This window comes from Polypterus senegalus, chromosome 11, assembly GCF_016835505.1.
Source record: "Polypterus senegalus isolate Bchr_013 chromosome 11, ASM1683550v1, whole genome shotgun sequence".
In the NCBI taxonomy this organism is placed as follows: domain Eukaryota; kingdom Metazoa; phylum Chordata; class Cladistia; order Polypteriformes; family Polypteridae; genus Polypterus; species Polypterus senegalus.
In genome coordinates, this window is record NC_053164.1 from 140,076,033 (window position 1) to 140,101,004 (window position 24,972).

Sequence of the window (24,972 nt, forward strand, 5' to 3'; positions counted from 1 at the left end):
CAGCAAGCAAGCATATAACATGATGTCCATGTTATAAAAACAATCCTTGTTTTCTAAGCAAAGCGCATTGGTGTGATGATGCAAATAAATAAGAAAATTCCTTTTTTTCTTCTAACTCAGAACTTGGCTTTGGAAACAGGACAAGGTTAAATTCCATAGTGTTGAGAGGTTCTATAAAATTAATAAACCACAATGTCTGAAAACCACCTTCACCATCTCAGTGCTTGTAGTGGCAAGAAAAATAATGAATCCTTTAGAATTAACCACATTTTTGTACACATCTTAAAATATAGTCTGATCTTCATCAATGTCATAGTAATAAACAATATGATTTAATCAAAATGCACACATTACTGTACTTGTTCTTTAACATATTGAATATATCATTCTGATTAATTAAATGAGACTTTAAGTGTGGTGCAAAGCTACTATAAAACTGACTCAGATACTGTGGGTTTGCTATAGACAAGAGGCAACAGCTGATGTAAAATATGCCTTGCTAGAAACAAGATCTCAGCAGCACACTTACAATCAAGAACTATTTATTTGCATTATGCTAGAAAGGGGTACAAAGTAATTTCAAAGAATTTAGATTGTCATTAATATACACTAAAAACAAACTTGTGTAAATGGAGATGATTTAGTACTGTGGCTGTTCTCTCTAGAAGTGGGAGCTCCGCCAAGATGGCTGCAAGGCACAGCACAGAATCCTCAATGAGGTATAAAGAGAGTAACAGCTAAAGGCTTGAAGGAAACATTGGAACAGGCTAACACCTCTGCTCATGAGTCGACTATACACAAAACCAATATTGAATAGACATGGTATCCAAGGCAGAACATTAAGAAGGAAACTAATTCTCTCTATAAAAAATTGCTGCCCACCTGAGGTTTGCCAAAGACCATCATGACACTCCACAATGCTATTTAGAGTACTGAGAAAACTAAAACTGTTCAGGGAGAATATGCATCAATATGTATACCATTAAAAAGGCACAGCATATCAAAATGAAAACATCACCCAAGCGATGAAGTATGGTGGAGGGAGCATTATGACCTGGACAGCTTGCCATCACTGAGGGGCAAATCAAGGTATCCTACAGGACAATTGTCTGGATGGCTGTACACTGCTGAAGCTCCTTAGAGGTTTGTGTGATGCAGGAAAATGATTGAATGGCTTCAAAAAAAGAAAATCTTCCTTTTGGAGTAGCTCAATCACAGCCCAGACCTTAAGCCAACAGAAATGCTGTGGAATGTCCTCAAGAGAGCCATTCACACCAGAAGAATATGGCTGAGCTGAAACAGTTCTGTAAGAAAGAATGATCCTAAATTCTTCCTAAACATCATGCTGGAGGTCTGATCCACAAATACAAGAAGTGCTTGTTAGAGGTTACTGCTGCCTAAGGGCATCCAACCTATTATTAAACCCAAGGATTCACTTACATTTTCTACAGCACACTGTAATGTTTCATGAGGATGTTCAATAAAGACATCTTAATTCTTCTTTCGGCTGCTCCCGTTAGGGGTCACCACAGCGGATCATCTTGCTCCATATCTTCCTGTCCTCTGCATCTTGTTCTGTTACACCCATCACCTGCATGTCCTATCTCACCACATCAATTGTGTGGCTGCGCAAGCATATTGTACTTATCTATACTTGTAACTTAGACTAAAATCAGATCACATCTAATGATGAATTAATGCAAAAAAAAAACAAACAAACAAGTAATTCCAAAAGGTACACATACTTTTGACACTGTAAATTTCTTAAGAAAATGACCATCTACATCAAGTTGATTCATAAACACCTTACTAAAAATCCACCTCAGACTTGGCTAACAGGGAATGACAAGAGGTTCACCCTTGGGAAGCCTAATGAGCAGACCAATCCACCACATACAAAACAGAAGCAACTCAACGAGAGTGAAGTCAGACAGTCTGAGGACCTCCTGTCTCCTCTTACCAGTGCTTTGCACTCAATGCTGCTGAGCAACTCATTTGCTTTAAACACCAACTCTAAGACAACAAATGCTTGAGGCTCTGGACATAGTTAGGTTATCATGGATGACACACGTTTTCAGTGTGATATGGTCATCAGGTACCTCTGACCTCTGGAGTGGCAGATCAGGGCAGTGATCCACATTTTTAAAAAGCAGGACCAGAGTATGTGCTCCAACTATCAGGGGATCACCCTCCTTAGCCTCCCTAGAAAAGCTTATACCAGGATATTTAAATGGAGACTTTGCCCGGTCATAGAACCTCAGATCCAGGTGGAGCAATGTGGATTTCATCTGGGCAGTGGATCTGTGGACCATCTCTTTACCCTCATGAGAATTCTAGAGGGGGCATGAAAGTATGCCCAGTAGGTATCCATGTATTTTATGGACCTTTGAAAAGGCATATGACTATGTTCTTCGAGGGATTTTGTGGGGCGTGCTGGGAGAGTCTGGTATTCCAGGGCCTGTAAAAAGGGTGTTCAATCTCTTTATAATCACAGTGAGCTGGGTCTGCATACTCAGAAAAACAGCACCAGTCCCAGTGGGTATGGGACTCTGAAAGGGCTGTGCTTTATGTAATATCTTGTTTGTGATTTTCATGGACAGGATATCAAGGCACATGCTCGGGTCCAGTTCAATAGCCTTAGAATTGCATCGCTACTTTTTGCAAATGAAGTGGTCATTTTTGGCATCATTAGGATATAAACTCTAGTCCCTTTGGACAGTTTGAGGCAGAGTGTAAAGTGGCAGGGATGAGGATTAGCACCACAAAGCTAAGGCCATGGTCACAAGTAGGAAAAAGGTGGACTGTCCTGTCTGAGTGGGAGGTAAGTTACTGCCTCAAGAGGAGGAATTTAAGTACATTGGGGGCTTGTTTATGAGTGAGGGGAAAAGGGATGGTGAGATCAACAGATGGCTAGGGGCAGGAACCGAGTTGGAAGGCAAAGCATTCGATTTACCAGTTCATCTATATCCCTTACCCTCACCTATGGTCATGAGCTTTGGGTAATAACCAAAAGAATAAGATTGTGGGTACAAGCGGATGAAATCCGCTTCTTCCACGAGGCGGCTGGAATCACCCTTGGAGACAGGGCGAGAAGCACAGAAATCCTCTGCAATGAGGAGAGCCAATTGAGAGGGTTCGGGCATCTGATACAGATGCCTCCTAGAATCCTCCCTGTGGAGGTTTTATAGGTATGACGATTATATCTCCTAGATGGCCTGGGAATGCCTTGGGATCCCTCAGTATGAGTTGGCAAGTGTGACTAGGTAAAGGGATGTATAAGCCTCAAGGCTAGGACTATTGCACCAAAACCCAGTTTCAGATAAATGGTGGGAAATGAATGAATACCAAACATTATCCACCTGCTCTTAGAATAGATACTAAGAGAGGTAATTTACAAGTAGTGCCCCTTCACGCTCAGCCGTCAGTCATCCCATTAATGACCTCCATCATACCAATATAACGTAGCATTGAAAAACCTCCACTATTAAAACCCTGAAGAAGCCTTAAGCATGAAATTTAAAGTAGGTTTTTGTCCATTAATCTAATTTAGATGGCACAACTTAGATGTCTGTCCATCATTCTATTGATTCATCAGTTTATTGAACTTACTTCATTCAACTGTAGGAGCCCATTCTCTCAGTATTGGAAGCCATGCAGAAACCTGTTCAGACAAAAGTGCTGGCTTGTAGATTTGCTCCCATGTTGGCCCACTGGAGTAGATCACGACAGATTACTTGAACATTCTCCTTTGCTGAAAGTTTACTCTCCACCGGTCCTTGTGTTTAGTGTAATTTCCTGTCAGACCTATCATGTCAGCATGTCTGTGAAAAAAACACTGGTTCAAAAGAAACTAAACAGCATCAAGACTACCTGAGGAGCAGGGCTAAGTGCCAAGTTAACATAATGTGATACTGGGACAAAGATTGACGTTAAAAATGATTTAAAGGTATTTTGACTCAAGAGTAATATCCCCTTGAAGATTTTCGAAATACCACAGACAATAACATATCTAGAATGATTACCAAACTATGTTTATATCTTTTAAATAAATTGAATTCATATTGTACCTTTCTTATACTTAAAAGCTCTAAAGGACAACATGATTTTTTTTATATATATATATTATTGTCAGGTTGTGCCTTTTTCAGGGTCATATTCTAATTCAAAGGCGGGAGGTGAAATAGTAATGTCTAATTTTTCCTAAGCCTGGGCATTGCACGCTGAGTGAAAGGCTCCACCAGCAGAAGACATCCCTTTTACAGCTCCAAGCTGTACAACGTGTATATAATTAAGCCTATATAAAGGATGACTGCCAAGGCAACACTGCCTAGCCCTCTTGTGTACATACAAGGCTATAAATTAATATTTACATGTTCTGTTTACTCACTTTGTTCTTGTATTTATTCCATGCTTGAACTGAAGATGGCTGCTCTTAGCTTACTTTTGTTTTTGCGTGGTCTTCTTCCAAAACAACCCTGCATGTTAAATGATTCTGATAACTGTGTAGTTTATTATATGGTGAATATGCAATTTTTACAACATTATCACTTCATGCTCAGTCCCTGTCTAGCCCATTTTGTCTCAATGGTAGACACATCTATCTGCTGCACACAAAGAATGAAGTGGAAGCTGAGAGTACACATGTACTGCCAGTAAGTCAGTCAGTCATTTTCCAGTAATGTATCACTATTTATTTTTGACAAAAACACTACAAAAAATAAATAGAAGCACTAAAACCACAACATTCACAGGGAATGAAAGTACTGGAAACTCCACAGGATCCAGCCAGCAAAACCTACAACTTTTATTTTCATAATTTAAGTCTCGAGTCTTACAAACAGAAAACTGTAAAATGATTGGTTCCAAAATCCTGTACATTGTTAATGATTTTAAAAGGTGGAGGAACTTTACAGGAACAATAGATTATCTTCTAAGGCCAACTAAAAGGAAAATAAGTGATATTTATAAGATAGAGGAGAATAATCTGCCAAGGCAAAAATGAAGCAAACCTCCAGTGGCATACCACACAATTAGAAGACACTCCAAACAAAGTCTCATTTTTCTGTTTTTTGCATACTGGACAAATACACATTTAGCATTATATATGAGACTTAAGGTGGTGGTAACTGTATATTTAAAGTATGGGTGAATGTAGAAAAGAAAATTAAGTTTGAATCTAATGTTTCAATAAATGGTCAACATATTCCACACAGATCAGTAATTGATTAGTCAGTCAGCAAGTTGGACAGAGAGCCTTTAAGCTGCAGCCCGATCACTACACACAAGTTGTACTACTGACACCAGAAATCAGACTGAGCCAATGGTCTGGCTTCATTTGTTTTCCATTATAAGCAAAAATACTAAAATATAAAATATTCTACTAAACATAACAGGCAAGAATCAGCATACCTACTAACATGGTAGATACAGAGGAAATTGTGTTGCCAGTGATCTGCCTTGAAGCTTTTAATCTTCTCAACAGTGTTTTACGCCATGCAGGATTAATGTTTCTGCCTGCTTCTTTGATATTTGCTTAAATACAGTGCTCTGTTACAGATCAAAGTCTATATATCAAGTTATATACTCCAAGCACACTCAATACTTCATTTTGTATAGAAAGTGAGTTACACAAAACCAAACAACTAAAGTGTATGCTTAAAAGCAATTCTTTCAGAAATGCTTGGAGTAGTTGTGTGTCATCTGCATGATGACAAAAGCAGTAAACCAGCATCAGGAAGGAGAAGGCACTTTTGTGTCAGCACAGGCTCCATGTGAAAGCCATGCATTTCTGTGCTTTCATCAAGAAATCCTAAATTAAAGTGCAATTTAAACTACAGAGAAAATAAGTAAGTGCCACTGGAAAAAGTCTAGGTTCTACACTACACAAACACCAAGACAAGGTACTCAGGATCTGAGAGTCCAATGAACCATGTGCCCAGTCTCTACCCTCCAGTGCCTAATTGAGGAAACAGAGCCTGGGAAAACTCAAGCTGTGTCCTCTGGATTGGAGCATGCTTCATGTTGCATGACTCAAGAAAATCTTACAATATTAAAAGTAAGAAAGAAAAAACTATAGGTCTTGACCGTGTAAATGTTTCACTAAAATTAATTATTTTGTGACTGTCTGCAAGCTCAGTTGCTATAGTTATATGTCAGGAACCACTGAGCAGTACATTTTGGGTAAAATTAGGGCAATCTATTCTAAAAATAATACAAATGTGGCAGACTCTACATGAGAGGGAAGGCTGTAGCAAGCTAGAATTCCTTGATTCTATTTCAACTCCTAATGTAAATCCAATGAATACAGCACAGAAAAATTCTGATGACTAGCTTTCTTTGCTATTTGTATCAGATTCAACTGATTGTTTTTCTCTACTCTGGCAATGATACAAACTTAGCAGTAGAAAAAAAAACGTACACCTGTCAAAGGACAAGCTTACCAATTCTAAACAACAAACAGCAACATTTAAATGCCTAAAGTTATCATGTATAGTAAATTCCAAATATTTTGCAAAATAGACATGTTTTTACAACATATTAAAGTAGCTTTTGATTTTTAAGGGTTAGATTTATCTAATCTAAGGACCAGGGGCCTCATGCTTAATGGCATGCATAGAACTCACACTATAACATGGCATAAGCACAAAAGTCGAAATGTGCGTATGCACAAAAAAATCCAGATGCATAAATCTGTGTGTTCACCAACTTCCACGTTCTGTCGCTACATAAATCCCGGTCAGCATGAAAAGTAACGCTTGTGCACGCGCCTGCTGTCCTGCCCCAACTCCTCCCAGAATTACGCCTCTTTGAATATGCAAATCAATATAAATAGCCCTTAAGCTCAGTGTTCTGTGAAAAGACAATGGGAAAAAAAGGAGGGAAAATGGAAGAATTTCATCAAATACCAAGTGGAGGCAAAGAAAACCATACTATTTGTTGTTTTAAACAGTGGTATAAACAACAAAATGAAGCTGATTGACTGACATAGCGTGTCGGAGAAACTCGAAAGCTCAAGTTCACAAAGTCGCACAGTGCCCGAAATAAAATTGAAGTTCTCAGATATCAAAGTCACAGTGAAAAGACGAGTCGTAGCCCACCATCTGAGTGTCATATGAAAGCTTAATAGGGTACAGAGAAAAAAAAGACACACAGTGGGGAAAAAGCAAGAAATGTCAACTTCAATCTCAAAATTTCCACTTTAATCACATAGTTTATTTTGTCATTAAAGTATAACATCATAAACTTCATCTTAAAATCATTTAACCAGTTTCTCAAATCACATCGTAATTAAAGTAGCACATTAAATTCTTTGTTTTGTATTTGTTCTTCTATATGCTTTGTGTGTGTGAATCACTACGTGCTTCTTAAACCGGCTTTCTCTTCCTCCGACAGGACACAGAATCCATTACATTCATGATATTACAGCTCTCTGAAGAACTAAAATACTGAGATGTATACGTGATATCATTTTCATGATGATAGGAGTTAAAGCACGTTATTAAACATGGGAACACGGTGGCGCAGTGATTGTGCACGACCTTTGATGAAATAATTTATTGCAGCAGTACTCGGGGGTGGCTCTAGGCTCATGGCGGCCCTGGGCAGAGAAAGAATTGGTGGCCCCTTCGCCCGCCAATGTCAATATGGTATCATGCATGGCGGATGGCCACGTCCATTGCGGACACTGCATAGCTGCCTCATGCTCATGACACAAGCGTTTAACTTTTGCCAAAATTTACCGCTGCGTTTTTAGCTGTATCGTTATTTTCTCTTTCTGTTTTATATTCAATATATATTGGCGTGGCGGCCCCTGGGATTTGGCGACCCAGTGCAGGTGCACAGTTTGCACATGCCTAAGGCCACCCCTGCAGTACTGTCTCCTTCAAACATACTAACCTCTAATTCCTGTCCTCCTTTTCTTTCTCCAAGTAACCGATCACCACACAATCAGCTCTGTAATAGACGTTAAGCCATCTGTAAGCTTATAACGCAGATTCTCAAAAACTTTTAAGGAACATTGAAATATCCATCCATCCATCCATTTTCTAACCCGCTGAATCTGAATACAGGGTCACTGGGGTCTGCTGGAGCCAATCCCAGCCAACACAGGGCACAAGGCAGGAACCAATCCTGGGCAGGGTGCCAACCCACCGCAGGACACACACAAACACACCCACACACCAAGCACACACTAGGGCCAATTTAGAATCGCCAATCCACCTAACCTGCATGTCTTTGGATTGTGGGAGGAAACCGAGTGCCGGAGGAAACCCACGAGACACGGGAGAACATGCAAACTCCACGCAGGGAGGACCTGGGAAGCGAACCCGGGTCTCCTAACTGCGAGGCAGCAGCACTACCACTGCGCCACCGTGCCGCCCACATTGAAATATCTTCGTAGTATATGTTTAATTATTCTATCCTTCATGCCAGTCCCAGTGAAGCATATAGTGTGAGGCAGGAACAATCTGTGAGCGGAGCGCCAGATCCTTGCTAGCATAGCAACACCGTGTCCTTTAATTATTAACAATATAGATTATTTAAATGGAAGTTAAAGTTTTATCTGTATAATATAATAAACATATTTTCCTGCATTTCATCTTAAAAATGATATTGTCATCATAAGTAAATACGCGCTTTATAAAGTGGCTCAGGTTGGGCAATATTATAACTGAAGTGCAAGTTTACTGTGAGGTGATTGTACTTATAAGTACTAACAGTTCTACAATGAACACTTGATGGACTGATTTGAGTGCGTTTAGAGCTCTTGGGATGAAACTCTTTCTGAACCACGAGGTCCATACAGGAAAGGTTTGAAGTGTTTGCTGTGTGAGAAGCAGTTCAAATAGAAAGCATGGCTGAGGCAGCGTGTGATTGATGCTGTATACCGATAATTCTCTTTCCGATCAGCTGCTCTGAGTGGTGCTGTGAGAATAATATGGAAAAAGATGATCCATTGTGGCAACCCCTAACGCGAGCAGCTGAAAGAAGAAGAAGAAGGTGCAGTGAGAGTAACAACGTTAAAGCAGCTATGGTATTTGGAATAGTTTGACCATTCCTTGGACCATTATATTGTTACTGGTTAATTACAATCAGAAGCATTAAACTAATAAAACAATATGCAGTTAATTTCAGTGTATTTATGAAGCCGTGTCAGGGATAAGGATCTCAAAAAGAAAGATAAACCACACGGGAACAGTAGCACTGCTTTGATGCTGGGTGCTGCCAGTTTGCAAAACCGAGCGGAAAACTTGCGTACGCCAGGGTATGAGGTACCATGGAAATGTGCGTGGCTTTACGCCAAGTTTAGGTTTTATATATCATGATTTGAACGTGGAAACGTTCTTACGCAACATTTCTGTGCATACGCACCGCTTATACATGAGGCCCCTGGTGAGAACAAGGACATTATTACTTTTATCTAATGTAAAAAACAAAAGCATAGAATTTTACTCACTTTCACAAACCTTCACACATATTCAGGATGAAATACCTGCATTTAAAATGTTTATGCCACAGTGAATTGTAAAGATTATCACAGATATGCCCAAGTAAGAAGTAAAGCCAGTCTATCATAAAAGGGAAAAGGGACCATACCATGGTACTTGAGTGAATATCTTTTTGATTTTGACTGAGCAACAAGTGAAGCCACTGCAAACCTCACGCTAACACACACAATTCTAGCCACACCACTGCTGGAGAAATTTTGCATTTCCTTAGTCATGAAGACACATAACTTAAGTGCAGCATACTTTTATTAGTGTAGATGCGGAGGTTGATTTATACTACTCTTTTACACAGCTTTTTAATTAATCACAGCGAGATTTTTTTCTTTTTGCAACAGATTTTAACATTTTAAAACTCCTAAAACTACTACATTGATCCTAAAAGCAAACAAAGCTTCCTGAATAGTTAGTATATAGTATTTATTAAATAATACACACATTGTAAAATTATTAAAATATATAAGGTCTACTATCAAAAAATATTCAACTTAAAACCTGGCTATATAAAGAAGGAATACCTCAACTTTAAAGCAAAGAATGTTTCTAGAGCTCAAACAAGCACATTTTAGAAGCATGTTGGAGGTAGCACATTAAATCCATCCATCTCTTCCGCTTATCCGAGATCGGGTCATGGGGGCAGCAGCTTGAGCAGAGATACCCAGACTTCCTTCTCCCCGGCCACTTCTAGCTTTTCTGGGGGAATCCAGAGGCATTCCCAGACCAGCCGAGAGACATTGTCCCTCCAGTGTGTCCTGGGTCTTCCCCAGGACCTCCTCCTGGTTAGACGTGCCCAGAACATCTCACCAGGGAGGCATCCTGATCAGATGCCCGAGCCACCTCATCTGACTCCTCTTGATGCTCCCTCCACATAGCACATTAAAAGTAACTTGAAATTACATAGACTACCTTTTTGAAGTACAAAGTAATATAACACAATATTTATTTTATTGAAGTAAAGATACCTGTGTTACTTAAAAAAAAGTTACTGCATTGCTATTGAAGCTTTTTCCCCAGACACCCCAAAACAATGGTGCATTATTCTGCAAAAGTATTGTGCTTATTCATTAATATCATACATACAGTATCTGTGCTCTGGCCTCTGGTGGAAGCTAGTGAGCGAAAAGTATGTGCATAGTGTGCAATCAAGTGAAAGTTATAGGTATACATACAATTCTGCCTGTGCTGAGGGGTAAATTTAATTGAGTCAGAATAGAGTCTCAGGGAGCCTGAGTTCATCACAGCAGCCCTGGATGTAAGGCAAGAAGCAAACATGCTGAACTGGTATGCTGGTTCTTTATATAGCTCAATCACACAGCCAAGAAGGAAAAAAAAAAGAGTGATGCGAGCAATCCAGAGAAGCCTAATAATGAAGTATCAGTTTAGTTTTCATCCAGTTATTTGTTAACGATATGTTCAAACAACGTGATCTTGTGGTGCAGCTGCCTTTGTTCTTAGTGAAAATCTTTGGGAGGGTTGGCATTGAAGATTGAAAAAGGGTCTGGATGTTACTTATCTCACATCATAGAAAATGATCACATTTGGCTGTGTCTTCTGGTCAGTTTCATGAAAGTTCATACAGTGTCCTCCATAATGACATGATTATCCTTAATTTACCCCTCTGTTCCACATTACATATCAAACAATTCAGACTGGACTAAAGTGCACATTGCATACTTTAAAGGTATTTGCGTACAATTTGGTCACTTCATGTAGAAATTATAACACTTTTTCTACATGGTCCCACCAGTTTGCAAAAACCCCTAAATTAAAATCTGCAATGCGCACTTAAATCACATCTGATTGTTTGATATGTAACGTGGATCAGAGGGGTAAATCAAGAAAAAATGTGTCTTTGTCCAAGATAGGATTTAATAACAAATCCTTACCAGTGAGGGCGGCACGGTGGCGCAGTGGTAGCGCTGCCTGGGTTCTCTTCCCGGGTCCTCCCTGCATGGAGTTTGCATGTTCTCCCCGTGTCTGCGTGGGTTTCCTTCCGCAGTCCAAAGACATGCAGGTTAGCTGCATTGGCGATTCTAAATTGTCCCTAGTGTGTGCTTGGTGTGTGTGTGAGCACCCTGTGGTGAGCTGGCGCCCTGCCCGGGGTTTGTTTCCTGCCTTGAGCCCTTTGTTGGCTGGGATTGGCTCCAACAGACCCCCGTGACCCTGTAGTTGGGATATAGCGGGTAAGATAATGGATGGATGGATGCTGACCAGTGAAATGAGCAATTTTTCAACCATAAGAAAAAATAACACAAAACTAACACAATGTTTGTAGCACATTACATTTCATAGTAAGTAACTATAAATCACATTTAGGTTTTTTTTTTGTTAAATAATGAGTAATGCATGAAACTTTTAAAAGTAATGCTCCACTCCAACACTGCCTAATATTACCCTGATAAAGTAAAGCAGCACTAATCCAGAATTCACTTGTTTATTCATTTTAGCTAGCAGAGCTTAATAAAAGTAGTTTTCTACAAAGGAAACAAAACCATGTCTTACACACACCAGGACTAAATAATCAACTCGTTTTTACCAGTGCTGTCTCATGAATCTAACATCCTGAGATTCCTGAAGATACTGTGTGTTTTATAGATTATAAAAAGCTGACTTTTCAAGGGCTAGCAGAAAAAGCCAAACTACAAGCCAAGTCCAAGTTCACTTTTATTTTCCACTCAGCCAATGAAGAGCTTGTTAACTTGGCAAAGTATGATATGAAGTATACCTCTATGTTTTATCATAATATTAATGTAAGAGAAATGTGGCACTGCCCATTCCCCTGGGTATGATAGAATAGACATTTGTTATCCCTGCCAAGTCAAACACCTCCCACAGGTTTTACTAGACTGAAATTATTGAAATTTAAAGTAGCATAACAAAAGCTAAAGTAAGAGAATGGTATGTAAAAAAAAAACAAGTTCTCTTTGTCTCTCTCCGTCAGTTCAATCCAGTAGCATTATTTATCAAAATAAACAACACATTTACGTGGGGCATTACCAAGATTCTACCAATTATTACCTATGGGAAGGCAGACTTCTGCTGGCCTAGGTAAATGTAGTTTTTGAAAGAATGCCATATTTTGAACAGGATACGCTGAAAGCAAACCTGACTCAATGTCAACAAAATGTACTAGCTGGGAAAACAGAAAGCTAAGCACGCACTGTGCTTCATAAGGGAATGTGGTATTTGGAAGAAGAACAAAGCCCGACCCGAGGGAGCTTGGTGAGAGAGCAACTGGTAGTCCAACCATAATGACAGAGAGAACATACAAAAAGATATTTCTCTATTTAAATAAAAAGTACTGCTTAATTGAAAAGTAAAATATGTTGGCAGTGCATGACTGCCCACAGGCAGAATAACCACAAAGGAGGCCAAAAAAATGACAGATGAAAACACAGGAGACATGAAAGTACAAAATAAATCACAAAACAATAATTTCCAGTCTCACCGGGCATTTCCTTTTCACATTGTGATGTGGCTGCACATTTATCTACCTACCCCAACTTCCCTCTTGTATTGAGCCTCAAAAGTAGCTCAGCGTGAAAAGGCTTATTAAAACCCTGTGCTAGGGTAACTTCTGCCCAAGCCTAATTACTTCCACATTCAGGGTTATCCTACTTTTCTTATATGAACACAAGCCTAGAAATCTTTATTTAGTCTCATGGTTTATGACTACTCTTAAGTGATTAGGTATCCCAGGCAGACTCCTGGCCTCCTTTATTTAAAGGGGCAACAACGAATTGGGATGTCATCCAATAGGCTGGATGTTCATGACTGTCACCTCCCATCTTTAAAAGGTGGCAATTTTACCAGTAATCTTGGCTTGGGGACAGGCATTTTAGCTTCCAAACAACACTCACTTGTTCTCAAAGAGGAGGGTCAGACAACCTCTTGACATCTGTTCCCCCAAGATATGAGAAATGTACGGTTTCTGAAACCCTGTAAGAACTCTGCTAAGCAACACTGTGAAGTGGATCAATAAGATGAGAACCCGACAACAAGATAAAGAAAGCTTGCATTTCATTGCCTGAATTAAGTACATTTTTAGATTAAGAAATACTAGAATTATCCCCATGACCCTGGAGCTAGGATATAGCGGGTTGGATAATGGATGGATGGATGGAATTATCAACCGCATTCTCTACCAACCTTTATGTTACCTTATTTAATACTGCCTGCTGGACTCTGGCAGTAGATGCTTTTGTAAAATAACACATTGTCATGTAGAAGAACATTTATGTTCCAGAGTACAATCAATCAATCAATCTAAAGAGCTTGTACATTCTTGTAACATAACAAACCTTTGTTTCATCAGTGGCCAGTCTTCCAATGTCTCTTTTAAACTTGAGTACATATTTGGTTCTCCTAGCACAGTGATGGCGAACCATTTAGAAACCAAGTGCCCAAACTGCAATCCAAAACCCACTTATTTATCGCAAAGTGCCAACATGGCAATTTAACTTGAATACCACCTAAACTGAACACCAGCATAACCAAGGAGCTGGTGATGGATTTTAGGAGGCCCAGGCCCCTCATGGACCCTGTGATCATCAGAGGTGAGTGTGTGCAGAGGGTGCAGACCTATAAATACCTGGGAGTGCAGTTGGATGATAAATTGGACTGAACTGCCAATACTGATGCTCTGTCTGTCTATCTACTGAGCTTTTAGTTTAGAAAAGCAACTCATACATTAACATCTTTGGTCTTAAAAGAAAAACATAATAACAGAGCTTTCAATGATACAAACAACTTTTTGTTGAAAGGTAAAAGTTTGCATTCGGTATGCTTTTGAACAATTAATGTGCTTTTTGCTGTTGTATGCATGCTGATAATTTGTCTAACCTTGGCTCATACTTTGTAAGCTTGAGAGCAACACATGCAGCACTCAGGTGATCTGTTAGTCTGTTTCTGGTGTCAGATTTGATTTAATTCAAAGCTGAAAACAGCTGCGCACAAGCATAAGATGTTCCAAACAAAGTAAGGAAAGCAATCCCAAGTGCCTTCATTGACTTAAGATTATTTGGCAGAGAATTCCACACTTTAAGGATTTCATTTTCATAACTAATTGTGCTGTCCTTTGTCATCCCTTCGATCCTCTCAAGTGTTTCACGCAGGTTTTCCCTATTAAGCTCCGCCCCCAAAGCTTCCATTATATATTGCGGGGTCGTGGATCAGGTGTGGCGATTAGCAACTCCCGGCAATAATTACAGATGCGGACGACTCCTCACCTGTGCACTTAAGCGAGGACTGCCTGCATCACAAAGCTCCGGAAACCGCTCCGGCCACTCTACCATAACCCCTTTAAGCCGCGAGTGCGGCAATTATCTGTTAAAACTGGCCTTTTCAATTTTGAGCTGTGGACCCGCTATACCACATCCCCTCCAACCCCACCACGGGAATCACAGACTCAAAAGGCTGCAGTCCGTGCCGCACCCTCAAGAAGCATGTGTGCCGCCCGCCTTACCCCAGACAGGAGAGGGAGGAAGCGCTCCCATTGGGCTGCTGGGCAGAGGGGCGGGTGATGTGGGAAAAGTCCTCCAGCGCGTGAAGAGGGGGAGCGGTGAGGGGAGCAGCCCGGCCCCGCATTCCTCTGGCTTTATAGTAACGAACTCTGTGCTTGGGCGACGGCGCGCGTGCCCACTGAGAGGGCTCTGAGTGCCCCCTTTGGCACGCGTGCCATAGGTTCGCCACCACTGCCCTAGCAGGTCCATCCTTCCACACTAGCTTGAAATGTGACTTCTTCTTTCAAGACGCCCCTAATGTGACCTTTCTCTGTCCTCTGACACTTCCATTCCAATTCTGCCCACAGCAACTCCCCTGCAGCATGGTAGCCTGTTTCCATTATGCAATGACAGCTAAAATCTGAATGCGATTATGAAGACATATGCATTTGGGGATAGGTTCACTTTTAAATTCATTATAGGACATTGCCAGTAGTGCATCTCTACCAAAGTCAATAAAGATACGTAGGTTGCAATACCACTTAATGTACCTCCAACAAAGCTATAGTTAAATACAAGCATTCATTTAACCTGAATCGCAACATTATTTTCACAGCAATATAAATACAGTAACTCAAAACCCTATATGAGGCTGACTTACCTAAGTTTATGATGTCCTCATTTAGAACATGTACTTCAAATGTCCAGGCCATGGACTTGTGAGGTAGCTTCAAAATAAGTATATCATGTGGAATAAGAAGGCATGTACATACCTAGTGGAGTATATGTGTCAACATAGTATTGGGTTTTTTTAGAATTTATAGGTTTAATGCTATAGTGGCGCTGCACGGTGGCGCAGTGGTAGTGCTGCTGCCTCGCAGTTAGGAGACCTGGTTTTGCTTCCCGGGTCCTCCCTGCGTGGAGTTTGCAAGTTCTCCCCATGCCTGCGTGGGTTTCATCCGGGTACTCCGGTTTCCTCCCACAGTCCAAAGACATGCAGGTTAGGTGCATTGGTGATCCTAAATTGTCCCTAGTGTGTGCTTGGTGTGTGTGTGTGTGTGTGTATGTGTGCCCTGCGGTGGGCTGGCGCCCTGCCCAGGGTTTGTTACCTGCCTTGAACCCTGTGTTGGCTGGGATTGGCTCCAGCAGACCCCCGTGACCCTGTAGTTAGGATATAGTGGGTTGGATAATGGATGGATGGATGGAATGCTATAGTGAAGTGCTGCGTAAACATTATTGGAGACAGGAGAACAGTATGACACAGAGACCATTGGAGGTAGTCTTACCACAGCCTAGTTAAGGAGATATGTGATCTTTGCTTACCTGCGATTCCCATCCTACTAAATTCTTCTTGTACCTGTTAGAGGTGAAACATAAAAGTTTGTGAATTACAAAAAATACTTTAATTCTGTAGTTGACAAGTTATATAGTAGATGTCACTGCAGACTTTCAAATCATTGTATGGGTTAAAATACCTTGCTTAATGTTTCAGAAAGATCTTTATTTTCAACACTTTCTGGAGAAGGGCAGTCCAGTTTTTCAGACTCTGGGGATGCAGGAGTTGACACTTCTTCATTTGGTTCCATATTTAGTCTAAAAGAAAGTAAGCCATATAAATCAAAATTAAAACTAAACTGAAGAACTAATATACCTTGGAAACTTCTTGCATCTGATAGCGATGCTGCAATGTTTTTAGTTAAGTGCCTTTACTCTTCCAGAGTAAATCTTTTTATAAGTATCTAATGCTCCTAATTGCCACACTCTAAACCTGTTGCTTCACAACCTGTAGCGCGCACCCACTGAGGCACCCACTTTGTCTTTTGTAAAAAGATGTGTGGGGGGCTTTTTATATGGCATAGCAATAATTCATTATGGAATTCCATATCCTTCCTAAAGCATATAAAATGTACAAGAGTTAAATTACAAGGAAACAAACTAACAACACTTTGTGACAGTAAATGCATAAACTTACTATGGACCAATTTTCAGATTAGAACTTTAGAAAAATTTGGATGAGGAAAGACCAATTAGCCCAGCAAATCTCACCAATCCTACCCGCTTCATTCCTCCAAAAAAAATCCAAATCTATTTTTAAATGACCCTAAAGTCCTAATGTTTATCACACAACCTGGTAACATATTCCATGAGATTACGGTTCTGTGTGTGAAGAAAAACAACATTTGTACAATATTTACTCTTGGCAAGTTTTCATCTGATTCCCCTTTTTCTTGTTGAAGTCATTTTATAATAACAGCCCGGATCCACTGCACTAATTCCAATAATTACTGCTGTCACTTCATATATTAGCAACAAAATATACCTTATGACAACTTACTTTGAAATGAAATACTCAAAAAAACCTCTTTATTATGGATTGTTAGGAAGACTGACATGAACCATTTTTGCTATGCCTAAAACACCTATCCTTGGGTTAGCATTTCACTGCCAGACATCCTTAGTGTCAGCCTCAGTCCTCCTAACATGGCCTCTCTTCGGATTGCAGTCTCCGCACCTTAAGTTATAAAATGATCAATCATAAGCCAAGTGACATCCCAGATATGGCTCTCTGCAGTACCGTCTAAATACCAAAATTTAAACACGAGAGCTATAACTCAAATTGCTGGACAAAACTTTGCGCCAGTAGGCAACCAAAAAGGATGGGCTTGTGTGCACCTTTAAAAATCCTTTGTACACCCAAATCTTCACTTCCTCAATCCGTTCACTACTCAACATGGCCGTATCTTCTTCTCATTGCAGAGACCCCAGTGCTTATAGTGTGTAGAACTAACAAAGGTTGGAGCAATCCCTTCAGTTTCAAAAGGTAACCAGTCCTGTACTAGAAAAATGGAAGACTGTCCATAAAAGAACAAGGGGTAACATTAGTTCAAACCTTGCTAAAATAGCAAGAGCCTGAGCAGAGGAAGAATACATAAAACCCACATGTTTGCATTACTAACGACAAGAGATAATGATTATTATCTGACCCAGCATGTGTATATTTTCTAGCAACTGAGGACACAGTGTGTAAAAACCTTGAAGAGAAAACTACAGTACTAACCATAAGAGAAGGTGTGACCAATGTAAAAATGGAAATGAGCTTCTTAAAAAAGTAAAGAAAATCATGCTGTAGATAAGCCAGCAAAATCATTGTTTACATCAAACCATAAGTACACCTTCTTTGATTTGAAGAATTATTAATTGTAACTTAGTAATTGGGACAATGTCAGTTAATTTATAATAGTATTGGTGTAACTGTAACTGAAAGGTAATAATATTGTGAAGGATAAGCTATAGCTGCTACAAGTTTCTTCACAGATCCAGTAAGAAAGGGCAGAGCAGCATTTCAAACATGCACAGACTACTTGTGTTATTGAACCAATGCAAACTACGAGTGAGAAAATCAATACCATATTGCGGGCACTAGTAGCCTAATAACTAGCTAAAGAACTTAATCATCTTAACCACATGAATTGAAATATCAGAATTCATAAGTTATGTGCCTTTTTCTATAGGAGAGAAAAAATCTAAGCCAAGAGATAGAAATCATAGTTCTATTGGAGGAAAAAAGTTCAAAAAAATTATTTGTTGAAAATACTTTCACTGAATGATGTTTATAAATTGTACACATTTCATCATATTTTTGACATCCCAGCTGGAAAGTTAAACAGATCTCTCACTTAGCCTACATTAATTTGGCATCCCCTGGGTGGGTGTATTGTTAATTGTTTTCATCAGTTACTAGCTTTGTCAAAGGCAAAAACTGATAACTAATTAACTAAGTGATTGTACAGTACATTTGCCTACAGGACATATTTAGCCATTAATGCCATTCAACCTAATTTTTAACACGAAAATTTACCTTTGGATGTCTGAAGTGGTAATTATCTATAAATAAGGCCACAGTAATTTCTAAACAGCATAGTCACAGTTCCAAACCTAATCTAAATTTGAGCAGTCAAGATGATTAGTAAGAGTGGTTTCTGCCTTGTACCCAGTACTGCTGGGGATAAGTTGCTCCTTCCCACAACCCTAAACTGGATTAAAGGCAGACTGGAGCATGTTTTGTCCTATGACTTACGAAGTATGAGACAATACAACAGAATTAGGTTAAGTACAGCAGGTACAGAAGTATTAATCAGAAAATGTGTACATTTTTCTAGCTTTAATTCAAATAGTTTTTAAATGTGCTTATAGAGATGGACAACTATACAGAGTGAAATTCTTGCTCATGCTGTAGCAGTCTGGTGCTGCTCAGATTCATACCGCTGATGGGACGGGATTTATTTCTTTGGCAGGGATTCCAGGAACGCACCCAGCCTTGGCCTGACCCATATTCACTCACGGACATAGACACAATCCACTAAATCAAATGAATGAATAAATCAAATGGAAATCAAATATAACAACAACTAGACAACCATCCCCTTCCACTACAGAGATCACGAAGACAACGTACAATAATACACACCTACAACACTGTCCATGAATCTGTCCCATGTAACAGATGCAAATTTAAGCGGGGTTTGGGTTTGTGGCAGATCTTGTGAACTGTAGAGATGGATATAAAGTTTGTCCTACTGTTTCTGAAGCGTTTCGTGTTGAGATACATGGGAGCACTCCCTCCATCGAAGATGGGCATCAGACAACTTGCAAAACTTGCATCCAATACAACAGTAATGCAGGACAACCACATAAAATCCACACAGCAAACTGCAACAGTGATGACAAACAAGCAACAGTGTTCTTTTTCTGTTTAGCTGGCTCTCTTTTAAAGTTCCCGCAAGCCCTTCTTGTCCCCAGCAGCTCATGTGCCCGTTGCTGAAGTCCAGCGAGGGCATTACCCTTCGGGGCAGCTGGGAAATGAAGTCCATCAAGTTGTAGCACTGCTACAGTGCTAATCATCATGCAACACATCGCCACTCTCTAGCGCCCTAATTAAAGAGTATGGCAATCTTATCTTTAAACGTCAACAACTGTCCTCCTTACCGTTAAAATAAACCACCTTAAAATCTTCTATGACATATATTACATGAAAAGATGTAGGTTGTGGAGCACTGGAGACGATCCCAAGAGCACTGTGTGCATGGAGCCAGTCCATTCCTGGTTCTCACTTATGTATACACTCATGACTACAGAGACATGGGGAAAACACCACAAAGCAGGACACTAGATCTGTGAAACAGCAGTACTAACCACTGTAATACTGTGCCAGTCTTGTTTCAAAAAACTGCTATATTACTTAGTTTTTTAACCAATATTTTGGTATACAAAAAAATTATCAAATGCACTGAAATTGTTCTGTAGAAAGTGAGCTTTGCTCAATATTTCTTGACAACTTTTCAGATTATGTGTCAGCTTTGTACAAACTCGTATCTGTGTGCTTGACAGAGCATACTTTTAGAGCAAAACTATAAATGATCTCTGAATGGTACCAATGAATTTGCGTGTGCCAATTGTACTATTTGTGGTAATAGTGTAAAATTGTGATATATTCAGTATTTGTATATAAGGTACTATTGGGCTGACCATATTATACAAGGGTTTAAATGGAATACAACTCATTAATCCAGCAAGTTTAATACATACAGATTAATTATTCTTAAAAAATGTATATTAAATCTAAGAGTGGGGAAAACTCTTAAAATTTTAGGCTCATTATTCAAATGTTTATTTAAAAAATAACTCCCATTGGGAGTTTTGTGCGCTTTTATTAAGTGAGTGAGCAATTAAAATACAACATCATCTCCATATTCATTAATATCTGTGTGTTGTTTCTGCCTTTTTAAGGACTAAAACAAGCTTTATGAAAATTTATTTTCTATGCCACCATCTAGCTGCCCTAGTGCCATTGATTGAACTTGTTCACAATTAATACAGTTAAAGGTAGCGTTCACACCTTTAATACAGCTTGGATTCAGCTCTGCCTCAGTTATACTACCTGTCTCCCAGACACAAACATTATGTTTGGATCACCTTAAGATTTTTTTAATATGGTATATCCCTGCATTCATCATTTATTTCTCTTATTCTATCATTGTTCAGTCCAAAAACTGATTCAAAGTGGATAGTAGGAATTAAACCATTATGCAAAATTCATCCGCTCACCTTTCTTACAATTTTGGAATGAAAATTGCATTAGTTTAAACAGCATGCCACCGTGTGACAATATTGACCAATATAAAATAAGAGCTGAATCAGTAAAAAAATAATCTAAACTTAACTTCTGGAATTAAAAATCAAAGAAGAGTACTTGGAGGAAAAAAACCCATGAACGTAGACGGACTCTTCTAAAGGTATCTAACAGTTCAGAGAACTGCCACAAGAATTCCCCCCAATCTGTCAAAAAAACTTTCCTCGACTATTCCTAAATATTTCCCGAGTTCAAAAAATGTTATCTGCATGGATGATAGTTCAAAATAAACTTGAGTCAGCCAAAAATAGACACCATTACGTATTAAGCTCCAGAACAGCTATGCGATATTTTATATAGATGTTTTGCTGTTTCACTTGTAAAGTAGTTACACCCAGTAATCATGGCACTGGAGAGTAAGGACATCTTGCATGCGGGTTAATAAAGGAATTTCACTGTACTTTCTTGCATATGACAATTATGACCCTATAAACCTATAAATCTATAATTAATGAAAGACATAGACAAATAATCTTTCATTTTTTACTATCATGCTGCAGAACAAAGTGGGCATTGCCCATTCTGCTAGGATTTGATGTGGCACATCAGGCTTGTTCACAAAGTAGATTTATAAGGGATGCAGACATCCAACTTCCCTCAGCTTGCATTCCAAAATAAGGGACTGAACTCTTCATTCCAGGACCAGCCTGTGCTTCATAACAAAGATTTAAATCACAAGTTAATCTGACATCTTTGCAAAGGCCTCCCTACAGATCCCTTTCAGGCCAGAAGGTCCCAAACAGACACGTAAAGACACATAAAACAAAAATATAATTCAACAGGTGACAACTTTGATGGACAAAACAAAACACTTATGAGAAAGGCACTTATTTTGTAAACGGAAGTGACTTTAATCCAGTCAGGTGTTGTTAAATATTCCTTCAAAAACTAGGTGCACTCATATCTCTGGGCCACTGTCTCATGAAGCTGGTCAGTTTAACATCTGTATCTATCATGTTAACACTGAGGAAACTCTAAAAGGGACTCTCTTGGAAAACACCCCAAAATGACTGAAAATCTCTGAAATCAGTTATCTCTGAAACTAAAAAGCTGATGAGCTGCTCTTTATTTGCGAAGCTGAAAGTTGACCACCTCTTATCTTTGTGGACCTGAAAGCTGAGATATAGTCTGTCAAGACAATCACTGAGCCCAGTCTGAAAACTGAGAATTAGCAATCATTACTTCAAGAAGGGAATTTCAGCATCTAAAATCTTGTGCTAGAAAGAGTAATGTTTTTTCCTTCTTTTCCCTATGAAGTTGTAGCTGACACAATGAGAAAAAGAGAAAACCATGGAAAAATTATAACACTTAACATCAAATATCACATTTAAAGACAGACTTGGTATTGTAAAACTATATCTGTGCCAGGATAAATAAGAACTATAATCAGTTAACAGCCAGCCTCTTCTGTGTTACAGGTACAGTGGAACCTCGGGTCACGACCGTAATTCGTTCCAAAACTCTAGGCGAACCCGATTTGATTGTGACCTGAAGTAATTTCCCCCATAGGATTGTATGTAAATACAATATAGGATTGTATGTAAATACAATGAATCTGTTCCGGACCGTAGGAGCTGTATGTAAATCTATTTTTTTTAAAGGTTTTTAAGCACAAAAATAGTTAATTATACCATAGAAGGCACAGTGTAATAGTAAACTAAATGTAAAAAACATTGAATAACATTGAACAGAGAAAACTAACATTGCAAGAGTTCACGCTACAGCCTTATGAACCGGTCTCTGTAAACACTTTTTTTAATGAGTTTTAAGCACAGGGAAAAAAATTAACATTTGAAAAATCCGTAATTTATACAAAGACTAACCATAAACAACCAAGAAAACTAACTTTGCATGAATCGAGTTCTGGCATGAAGGAAGTGAGGAGGAACTGGGTGGAGAGGAGATTACAGTTTTGAGGTAAAGTCTGTAACAATGCAGGTTCGCTGCATGCTCCCATCTCACTTCCGGGAGCCCTTAAACCCGTCACTGTCGGTAATGTTACCGATGAGCACGACAGTGAGGCACTACAATGGAGCAGATGGGGTGGTGCAAAAAGTGCCAAGTGCTTTTATTAAAATCAACAAAACAACAATCAAAAATAAAGTCCAAATTAAATAAAGTGCAGTGCTTTCAGAATTCCTTCAATAAATAAATGATCCCATAAAAACAGAAGTGAAGTGGAGGTTAAAATCCAATAGACTGGTCTGACAGTAAATGCAGTAGACTACTGAGTACTCCCAGTCAGCCGTTGAGCCTTGCAATAGATGACAGTGACTTGTCTCAAGCTGCCTCCACACCGTGTAGCCAGCCGGCAGACAGTAAGATGGAAATCCGAGAGGTAGACACAGAGACTCCTGGCCCATCGTGGGCAGCTACGTCATCTGACTGCGCCCCGACGGGTAGGGAGGAATCCCCGCCCCTTGAGGTCAGACCAGATCCCTCTCTGAGTTGCAGTTTCCATTTAAAACAACACTGGCTTCTTTCAAGAGAGAGCAATGGAACAACGACTCTCTGAAACACTCAAAGCATGCAGTTGTTCTAGTCAATGGCCAACACACTCATCAGCCCATGCCACAGGGACCTCGCTTCGTGATAGAAAGTTACCTATTATATCAGGTCGTGGAGCATGAGGGGGAGGACCAGAAATTGCTGTTGATTCCATGAACCTACCAGCAGCAGGTCTGTGAGTTGCCGCATGCCCACCTCCTTGGAGCCCAACCGGGCTCCGAAAAAACTTTAAATTGAATTAAACTCAGATTTTTTTGGCCAGGAATTAATGAGGTGGTGTGCCGTTTTTGCATTTCCTGTACATCATAGTGTCAACTATGGCAAATTCCCAGGACTATGCTCCACTTGTTCCCCTTACCCTAATTGAAGTCCCCTTTGAGAGAATAGGGGTCAATATCGTAGGACCCCTAGAGCCCACAGCCCGAGGACATAAATATATATTAGTCCTCATGGATTATGTGACCCGATACCCAGAGGCCATTCCTTTACGGTAGGCTACATCTAATGTTATTGCTCGGAAACTAGAGGTCTTTGCACAAATCGGCATACCTCAGAAACGTTCAAGGAAACTGCCAAGTTACTGAAAATAAAACACTTAAGGACTGTGGTGTACAATCCACAAACTGCCAGTGTAGTAGAGAGGTTCAATCAGACTCTCAAGCAGATACTTTGCAAGGTGGTCAGTGAGGATGGGAGGAATTGGAATCAACTCCTCCCCCTCATTCTCTTTGCCTATCGGCAAGTCCAACAAGCTTCTACAGGCTTCTCACCCTTTGAATTTTTATACAGGGTCCAGGGTCTTTTGGATATTCTAAAGGAAGGCTGGGAAGGGCAAGATCTTCCCTCGACAAACATTCTAGAAAATATCACACAGTTATACACAATAGATTTGGGAAAATTAAACCGATTCTAAAAAGTCATATGAAGGAAGTGCAGGCCTGCCTTTATGACCGGGGCACAACTCTCCGAGAATTTCGTCTGGGGGATCGGATCATGGTATTAGTTCCCACCTCTCACTCCAAATTGCTCACTCATTGGCAAGGCCCTTAGTAAGCCCGACGACAGTTGGAGGTGTTGCAATGACTTCTGTCGACTTAATCAGGTATCCCAGTTCGATGCTTATCCCATGCCACGTGTGGACGACCTCCTCAAGAGGCTGCGTCAAGCAAAATTCTTGACCACACTTGATATGATGAAGGGTCACTGGCAGATTCCTTTAACGGAGTCCGCGAAGGTCAAGATCGAATTTAGCACCCCTAGCAAGCACTGGCAATATTGTTTCCTTCCATTCGGGTTACACGGGGCTCCTGCAACTTTCCAGCATCTG

General features: G+C 39.8%; 1 protein-coding gene across 2 annotated transcripts in view; it reads right to left on the reverse strand.

The window, feature by feature from the left end:
- Positions 1 to 24,972, reverse strand: part of LOC120539535 (E3 ubiquitin-protein ligase TRIM47-like) — a 78,326-nt gene that overhangs the window by 38,097 nt on the left and 15,257 nt on the right. For both annotated transcript variants that reach the window (XM_039769687.1, XM_039769688.1), the window contains exons 2-3: positions 16,423 to 16,540; positions 16,271 to 16,304 (exon numbers count right to left, since the gene is read on the reverse strand). In XM_039769687.1, the coding sequence (XP_039625621.1) occupies positions 16,271 to 16,304; positions 16,423 to 16,533 (145 nt within the window). In that variant the 5' untranslated portion in view covers positions 16,534 to 16,540. The remainder of the gene's footprint in view (positions 1 to 16,270; positions 16,305 to 16,422; positions 16,541 to 24,972) is intronic.